Raw genomic sequence first — 9,464 nt, forward strand, 5'->3', positions numbered from 1 at the left:
ATGGAGATTCAAGTTGTATAATGAACCACCTAAATAGATATGAGGGTGACAACTGCACTCATATACTAGCTTGAGGTTAATTTGTTGTAAGACATGTTATTCAGGTATAAATGTTGTAGTGTGGTGGTGCATGGAATTGTGTACAATTAAGTTGTGGAATGGGAAAATTGAATAGGTACGAGGGTGGCATGTATACTCATATGTTAACATGAGGGGGGGAATTTGAGATATCAAAATGAGAGATGGTTGATGAACCATGTATCCTAGCAGATGGTAACTGTTTTACACAAAATTCAACAAAGATATTTGGACCAAGCTCATCATCCCAAGTTAAGTTTAGTGGGAGGAGAGAGAGATTTTTAAAGTAGTTAGGGTGAACTTGACTCAGTCAAAATCAATTTACTGTTCATTGTTTATGGGCTCCAGATTTCTGTAACCCATAATATTCTAATGTAATATAACATATTTAAAGATATAATGACTTTATTATTAATTGTCTTTAAACCATTATAAAAACATAATAAAAAAATAAAAAATATTATAAAAATACCCATTTATTTATTATATTTTTTATTTTTTATATGGAAATTATATTTTATTTTTCCCCTCTTTTTTCTAACATATATATATATAATTTATATTCTTCTTTTTGAAGTCCACATCATATTTTTAAATCACTTCAATTTTTAAAGATTTTGTAATTTATTTTTTCATTTTTAATATAATATATTAAAATAAATAATCTCGAATAATCTTTTTAATTTACCTCATCAATAAATCTTTTGTTTTTTTTAAATTAGGAATCTGAGTGTTAATCCATTTTAACTAATTTGGACAATATTTCATGCTTAATTAAAATAAACCTACCTTCCCTGACTTTGATTTTCTTATTGATGTGACCAAGTTGCGTTGTCCAACCAATGTCTCCTAAAATTGAAAAGCACCTGGCAACCAAAATCTAGATCCTCAACTAAAATGGAAAAATTGAATTTGATTTTCTTATTGATGTGACCAAGTTGCGTTGTCCAACCAATGTCTCCTAAAATTGAAAAGCACCTGGCAACCAAAATCTAGATCCTCAACTAAAATGGAAAAATTGATTTATCATTTGATTCGAGCATTCCATGGCTGGTACGCCTCTGTTATATTGTGGCGGCACCTGGTTTTGAGAATGAACCGTCGCATTACATCTGCGCCAAATTGCGTATTGTAAGGAATACAGGTCAAAGGAAGTAGCGTGAAGTGATTTGAATACGACAAAAGGGACACTGTATAGGTAGGCAAGTGGCATCACATGATACAGCGAATTACATTTTTATGGTTTCAATGAGAGTAATTAGGCTTTTGTGTGGTTTTTATATTTTTCTTGGTAAATTTTTATTTGGTAGGGATTTTTTTGGAATTGTTAGTTACTAGCAATTGTCCTAAAAGGTACAAAGAGAGGTCGATAGGATTATTAAATTGGAATGTTAAATTTTTCTAGAAGAGTTAATTGGTTTGTGGAAACCTTGTTTTCTTGGACTAGATCATAGTGCAAATTTGTTTATATCTATATTACAAGGAACACATTGAATGCCTTATTTCATTTCTGCTATCCTTACTAATATTCTTTCCGTGCTTTTTCTTGATCAATTTGATGAAATATTCCATTATCCTTTGGTCAAAGTCCTCCCCTGCATATTAATGTACATCCCGGTAAGTTCAAAGCTCGAAAGCCAACCAAAAAAGTTAATGATAACCACTGTCCACGTATTCAAATTCATAATGTAAAATTGCTAGACAGAGTTCAGACAGATTACCTCCAGGATGGGTATCACCATTTGTAGCCAAAACCTCAAAAACTCAATTGTCAATAGTCAGAACGCTGGCATGAAACGTGACACTACCAAAATAAAAAACAACAATATTTTTCTCTCCACCCTTCTTGTCCAAGCCTTAAGCTATTGCTAAGGAAAAATATTTACAAAGCTAATAGTGAAACTGTACTTGCAGAGTGATAGTTCTTGCTAAGGAAAAATATTTACAAAGCTAATAGTGAAACTGTACTTGCAGAGTGATAGTTCTACGTAATACAGAATCAAAGTTCTACATCATAAAAATTATGAAAGGCAAACCAAACTGCAAAAGGCCTGAGACCCAGTACTCTGAAAACCAACCAGATCGATACAACCTGAGACCAAGTACTCTGAATACCAACCAGATCGATACAACCTTTTGTATGAGCTGAATATCCATGTATAAGCAATGAAACAATAAAGCAAGAACTATCAGACAAGGCTGCAATTTTTCTTATAAAAATATCTCCCACTGCAACGAGTTCATAACAGAAATTTAATGACAGTGCCCTGCAATAATAAATTGAAAGGTATGTGGCAAAAACGACACGGTCTCTAATCACTTCAATATCTATCTCAGTGGGATCAGTGGCCTGAACCTCATAGTGAAAACCATCAAGTTCCCTTTTCAGTTTGTCCTTAGTTGTAGCATAAAGCATCTTTGCTCTGATTTTGGATACATCTGGAAACCTGAAAATCCATGGATTCCATCACTCATACATAAAGACAATATTTTAAATAGATAAGAGTTGACAAACAAAAAAAAGAAATGGGGACCTCCTGCATGAAGCTCAAATCACTTAAGCACTTGAGCTAGCTCACTAAAACTGTACTTGCAGAGTGATAGTTCTACGTAATACAGAATCAAAGTTCTACGTCATAAAAATTATGAAAGGCAAACCAAACTGCAAAAGGCCTGAGACCCAGTACTCTGAAAACCAACCAGATCGATACAACCTGAGACCAAGTACTCTGAATACCAACCAGATCGATACAACCTTTTGTATGAGCTGAATATCCATGTATAAGCAATGAAACAATAAAGCAAGAACTGTCAGACAAGGCTGCAATTTTTCTTATAAAAATATCTCCCACTGCAACGAGTTCATAACAGAAATTTAATGGCACTGCCCTGCAATAATAAATTGAAAGGTATGTGGCAAAAACGACACGATCTCTAATCACTTCAATATCTATCTCAGCGGGATCAGTGGCCTGAACGTCATAGTGAAAACCATCAAGTTCCCTTTTCAGTCTATCCTTAGTTGTAGCATAAAGCATCTTTGCTTTGATTTTGGATAGATCTGGACAGATGAAAATGCATGGATTCCATCACTCATACATAAAGACAATATTTTAAATAGATAAGAGTTGATAAACAAAAAAAAAAATGGAATGGGACCTCCTGCATGAAGCTCAAATCACTTAACCACTTGAGCTAGCTGACTAGGCTGGAGATTTTTTATAGTCAATATAAGACAATTAAAATTGACTTGATACATATAACGATCATGTTTCAAAAAGAAATAGATGGACCTACACGTAAGCAGAGAAGCAAACGGTTCCGGCTCCTCCAGTAGTAACCAAAAGGAAAACTTTACAAATGGGTGAAATTCATTGCCACCTGTAGCATGTAGTATAAAGGAGAACAAATGAACTTCTGCCCGGTTGTCGGAGGATTCAGAAGCTTCAGAAAAGGCCTGTAGCCTAATGGCATGTAGCAATCTAGCATTTCAGAGTGTTTGAATTAGATAACAACCCAAACCAAAGATATCATCCACAAATGAGATGCAATTAAGGGATCACGGCTTCTATCAGACATGATGTTATGAAAATTCAATGTCGATACAAACTAGACCAATAGACAAAAAAAATTTATCGTTGACATAAGACAATTTGAATTAACATGATCCATAGAAAGATCATTAAGTTTTAAAAAACTTAGATGACCTTACACTTATGCAGAGCAACAAAGGTTCCTTCTCCTCTAGTAGTTATCAAAAAGGAAAAATTTATAGATGGCTAAAATTTCTTAAGGCCCTTATCCTTTTGTAGAGAGGAGGACAATGAAGTTGTGCCTATTCAATGTAGGCTTCAATAAAAGGCCTGTATCAATCCAACATTGCAGTGTTTGAATGAGATAATACTCCATAATCAGAGAGAAGATCCACAAGGAGAGGTGGTTAAGGCATCATGGCTTCAACTAGACACAATGTTGTGAAAAGTCAAAGACGATATGGACCCATAGACTGAGATTTTTTTTTATAGTTGACATAAGACAATTTGAATTAATATGATCCATAGAAAGATCATTAATTTTCAGAAAGGGTTCACATAAGCAGATAACCAAAAGTTCCTTCTCTTCCAGTGGCTACCAAGAAGGAAAACTATAGAGAAGTCTGAAATTTCTTACCAACTGCACCCTTTTGTAGAAGAGGGAACATATGCAATTGTGCATGTTTGATGGAGGCTTCAAAAAAGGCCTATATTAATCTAGTATCGTGGAGAGTTTGAATAAGATAACAGTCCATAACCACAGAGAAGATAGGTGGTTAAGGCATCATATCTTCAATTAGACACAACAGAGATTTCCTTCATTAAGAGAAATTAATTATTGTGGAACAAAATCCGTTACAGACAACCGAGAACATAGGAAGTTAAGGCATCATGGCTTCAATCGGACAGAACAGAGATCCCCTTCATCAAGGGTAATTATTATTATTGTATAAAAAATCCCATACAGGCAATACTGGTAATGCCTAATAAACCACCTTTGTCTAGCACTTGTTATGCATATGGGTTTATTCACAACACACACCCAACATAGATAGAGTGATTATTAATGTAAAAAGAAACCTAATCAGTTTGTAAAACCTTGCATGGATAACAATCACAAGCTAGAGAAGGGGCACAAGGAATGACAACTATACAGCCAATAATGTTAGTATACTATTACTACTAGAGTGAGGGGAGGATGCTATCAAATTAACCTAGTGTCTTGCATCCCAAATCCAGCTTTCAGATTCATAAAGCATGAAATAGGCTAAAGGGATCGGAACATTAACCTGTTGGCTGAGGGTTTTGTTTATATCTCTATGTGATAATGGAACTGTTTGCATTGTCTAACCTATCCAATGAAATTTGTAACTGCACCAGACCAGACAATCCTTGGAAACAAATATATAAAGAAGACTAAGCTGATATCTCACGACACAAAAACTTCATAGAAAAGAAGAAAATTGGAAACCCATAATAACAAGAGCCCCCGGGATGACTGGGACGTGAACACACCAATGATTCAAATACATTAGCTTAATTTTTCAGCTTGATCAGAGTTCGTTAGTGTGTAAAATTCTTAAAAATGGAACTTAAATAGGAACTGGCCTAAACTGGGTGTGGGCTTGATGAATTGTGAGAGAATTGAAATGGGAAGGTGGATGAAATTCATTACCATGCAATGAAGAAGATCTTGCTTTTCTGACAGTTCTCGTAGATGACAAAATCGAAGTCATAGACAGCGTATCGGCAATCGTTCTCGGGGAGGGCAGCAGTGAAATCATCGTAACTCTCGGCAGGTCCTCCGGCCTTTTCAATGACCACTTGTTTAGCTTTCTCGTCGATTTTGAACACCAGGTAGCGATGGATCTTCTTCCTCTTCAACTCCAGGAAAGCGTGCTTGCAGTCATATGCAACGCCCATTCCAGAAGAAGCACTCGACTGGATGGATGAATGCCATTCAATGCCCCCACAAAATTCAGCTCAACCGATTAATTGATTGAATATTTTTTTATCAGTTTCCATTAAAATAAAAGAAAATCAAAGAAGTTAGTTATTGTTTACCATTCGGTCACACTCTGCTTTCCATTCCACATTAGTACTCTGTTCTAGATGTTGCTGCAAACAAGACAGAAAAGAAACAAGAATCCTAATTCCAATAGCCCACCATTAACTATAAAGAAAAAGCTATGAACCCTTAAGTGGGCTTCAGATCGTCAAACATGGACGCCCATGACCAAATCCCGCCACTATTAACAGGCGAAACTCGATCATTATTCTGAGGAGGAGCACAACCGCGAAAATCCTCTAGCTCGGCTTTCAATCTCAAGGGACTTTTCTTCTTCTTGGCATCCTCGCGCCCAAAAACCACCGCCTCCCCATTCTTGAGAGCCAGAGTAGGCGGTAACCCGCCCAAGTGCCTAAAGCTGTGATTTCCTCTGCAAAATACCTTCGAAGCTGAGACATATAGAGTCGGCTCCGAAGGCGGTGGCGGGCGGAGAAAACCACGAACAAATCTCCGAACGCAGCGCTTCGTTTTCTTTAAAGAAGACACAAGCCTATGGACATACGGAGTCGATTTCCCCGCTCGCACTTGGCTAACTTCAAAAACTCCAACCTGTGCTTTGCGATTCCAATCCCCATGCTCTACAAGAATTCATAGTTGAAAGATGCAATATCCTCCGTTTCCAGCTCATTTTGGGCAAACAAGGGGCCATACTCGTAGAGCAGACAAGGTTCCAGGTCCGATTCCGAGAGCCAGCCGAACCAGGGTAAATGACTCTGATCACTCAAAACAAAGAAACAGTGCCCCGCATGCCATAGTTATGGCGATTAACAGTATAGCCCGCTTTCCATGCCAATGATGGTGATGCTCATAACGCGAAATTCTTCTGGCTCGGCTTTCAATCTCAAGGGACTTTTCTTCTTCTTGGCATCCCCGTGCCTAAAAACCACCGCCATCCCATTCTTGAGAGCCAGAGTAGGCAGTAACCCGCCCAAGCACCTACAGCTATGATTTCCTCTGCAAGATACCTTCGAAGTTGAGACATACAAAGTCGGCTCCGAAGGCGGTGGCGGGCGGAGAAAACCACGAACAAATCTCTGAACGCGGCGCTTCGTTTTCTTTAAAGAAGACACAAGCCTCTGGACATACGGAGTCGATTTCCCCGCTCGCACTTGTCTAACTTCAAAATCTCCAGCCTGTGCTTTGCGATTCCAATCCCCATGCTCTGCAAGAATTCATAGTTGAAATATGCAATATCCTCCGTTTCCAGCTTGTTTTGGGCAAACAAGAGGCCATACTCGTAGACCAGACAAGGTTCCAGGTCCGATTCCGAGAGCCAGCCGAACCAGGGTAAATGACTCCGATCACTCAAAACAAAGAAACAGTGCCCCGCATGTCACAATTATGGCGATTAATAGTATAGCCCGCTTTCCATGCCGATGATGGTGATGCTCATAATGACGATGTTGGCAAGTGGAGTTGAGAGGCATGCCACAAAGCAAAGGATTGAAAGCAAACGAAGACGCATTGAAGCGTGCTGCGAGGGTTGCAACAGAAATCACGACAGATGCCCGCCGAATATCGACGCCAGAATGAAAAGGATGACGAAAGTCTGTTTCAAAGGAAGGCCTATCAGCCTAATACTTTGTAATTTGTAAAAGTTAAAATGTTTAATTTCTTTTAACGATGTTCTAATTTATTTATACATTTATTTTAAACAGTTAAACTTTATAATTTTATAAAAAATTATATGAAATTCCAAAAAACTAAATTGTATTCATTTTAAAGTGTTACACTTTATTTATACATTCATTTGAAACCATTAAATTTCCCAATTTTACTAAAATTAATATCGCCAAATCCCTAAACTCCAAAATTTTACCAAAAATAATATCACCAAATTCCTAAACTCCAAAATCCGAATAAAAACCATCAAATTCCTAAAAATAATATCGCCAAATTCCAACTCCAGAATTTTACCAAAAATAACATCACCGAATTCCTAAACTCCAAAATCTGACTACAAATTTGACCAAATTCCTAGAAGAAATAGAAAAATAATAATTTGACTGTTGAGTCGAAGGTCTTCTAAGCCTTTTCCTGGAATAATCTAGGAAAGACCTAGCATTTTCACTTTTCTAGAAAAGGGTAAAAGCATTTTCCTGTAAGAATCTTTGAAACACCTAGCATTTTCATAGAATAATCTATTAAAGGCCTAGCAGTTTCATCGAAGAAATCAATGATTCAGTTGGAAGACACCTCCCCCCCCCCAAAATAATTTGACTGTTCAGTCGAAGGTCTTCTAAGCCTTTTCCCGGAATAATCTAGGAAAGACTAGCATTTTCACTTTTCTAGAAAAGGGTAAAAGCATTTTCCTGTAAGAATCTTTGAAAAACCTAGCATTTTCATAGAATAATCTATTACAGGCCTACCAGTTTCATCGAAGAAGAAATCAATGATTCAGTTGGAAGAACCCCCCCCCCCCCCCCCCCCCCCCCAAAAAAAAAAAATGTCCACTTTCTCACCATACATGTGAAATAACTAGTTATCTTCTATAAATTGGTGTTGTCCTTCTTTGTTCTCAGTGGAGTACTCCTGTACACTTCACTTGGAGTTCAGTGATCCGGCCCTCTGCTTTTCCCCATTAAAATTATATTCACAGGAAAGCACAGATTCACTGTGTATATACAGAGAATGCAATAAGATGCCCTTCCAGGACGTCTATGCTACTAGTCGCGGAGGTTCGGCACAGATCGCGTGCAAGGAGCAGAAGCAAAAGATAAGCCGAAACACGAGATCTTGGAATGGAGTTGATATTGGAGAGCAAGGTCTTGGATTAGAAATTGCACAGAGAGGGGGTTGAATAGGGGTAAAGCTTTAACCCACACGAGTTTGTGGTGCAGAGATGGATCCGAAGCCCAATATTCTGATGGGGAGGTACGAATTAGGGCACCTTCTCGGGAAAGGGACTTTCGCCAAGGTCTACTACGCCAGAAATCTGAAGACAGGGGAAAGTGTGGCAATTAAAGCTATGGACAAGGAAAAAATCCTCAAGGTGGGCATGATCGACCAAATTAAACGGGAAGTCTCGATTATGAGACTGGTCCGACACCCCAACATCGTCAGGCTCTACGAAGTCATGGCGAGCAAGACTAAAATTTACTTTGTGATGGAGTACGTTAAGGGCGGCGAGCTATTCAACAGGGTTGCAGACAAGGGGAAACTGAAGGAGGAGGAGGCGAGGAAGTATTTTCAGCAACTGATTTGCGCAGTGGATTTCTGCCACAGCCGGGGAGTGTACCACCGGGACTTGAAGCCGGAAAACTTGTTATTAGACGACAACAGGAATGTTAAGGTCTCCGACTTCGGGCTGAGCGCGCTGCCGGAGCAGTTCAGGAAGGACGACCTTCTGCACACAGCGTGCGGCATGCCGGCCTATGTTGCGTCGGAGGTTAGGCAACTCCTATTTCCACCACTATAGCATTATAAATGCACTCTTAAGAGACCTTAAGTACAGTGTTGGGAAACGGGTTCTGACATCGGCTTTGGCGGTCAGCCGTGTGCATCATTTCTCCGGCTAACGAATTCCGATTCCACGTTCATCAACCATGGCTTATGTCGATGCCACATGATCCACCATACACATGATTATGTCGATACCACAGTATGCGTTGACAGTACGCCATGCGTTTGGAGGTTATGGCATGGAGCATACATGAGGTTGTGCGCGGGCGAATAAAATTCAAATTTGAAATCGCATGCCATGCGTTTGGAGGTTATGGCATACATGAGGTTGTGCGCGGGCGAATAAAGCTCAAATTTGAAATCGCCAGAATTATGTGCGCCCA

At 38.7% G+C, this 9,464-nt stretch overlaps 2 protein-coding genes across 2 annotated transcripts; one reads left to right on the forward strand and one right to left on the reverse strand.

Annotated features, from left to right (window-relative positions):
* Positions 1-2,077: 2,077 nt before the first annotated feature.
* Positions 2,078-5,546, reverse strand: LOC149243205 (actin-depolymerizing factor-like). The gene is made up of 2 exons (XM_089371150.1): positions 5,287-5,546; positions 2,078-2,525 (listed from the first exon to the last, which is right to left on the reverse strand). The coding sequence occupies exons 1-2, from the start codon at positions 5,532-5,534 to the stop codon at positions 2,078-2,080; spliced, it is 696 nt and encodes a 231-aa protein (XP_089227276.1). The 5' UTR covers positions 5,535-5,546.
* Positions 5,547-8,158: 2,612 nt separating this feature from the next.
* Positions 8,159-9,097, forward strand: LOC149243206 (CBL-interacting protein kinase 2-like). Its single transcript, XM_089371151.1, has one exon. The coding sequence runs from the start codon at positions 8,522-8,524 to the stop codon at positions 9,095-9,097; it is 576 nt and encodes a 191-aa protein (XP_089227277.1). The 5' UTR covers positions 8,159-8,521.
* The last annotated feature ends 367 nt before the right edge of the window (positions 9,098-9,464 follow it).

This window comes from Pinus tabuliformis, chromosome 8, assembly GCF_031772625.1.
Source record: "Pinus tabuliformis cultivar Carrire ecotype Pingquan chromosome 8, CPIR1, whole genome shotgun sequence".
Classification (NCBI taxonomy): Eukaryota; Viridiplantae; Streptophyta; class Pinopsida; order Pinales; family Pinaceae; genus Pinus; species Pinus tabuliformis.

What these genes read in the sequence shown, in the direction of transcription:
- LOC149243205 (XM_089371150.1), bottom strand. Translation starts at nt 5,534, where the DNA reads ATGGGCGTTGCATATGACTGCAAGCACGCTTTCCTGGAGTTGAAGAGG. An exon ending in AAGATCTTCTTCATTGCATG is followed by an intron (nt 2,526 to 5,286) that starts GTAATGAATTTC and finishes ATGGATTTTCAG; the next exon opens with GTTTCCAGATGTATCCAAAA.
- LOC149243206 (XM_089371151.1), top strand. Translation starts at nt 8,522, where the DNA reads ATGGATCCGAAGCCCAATATTCTGATGGGGAGGTACGAATTAGGGCAC.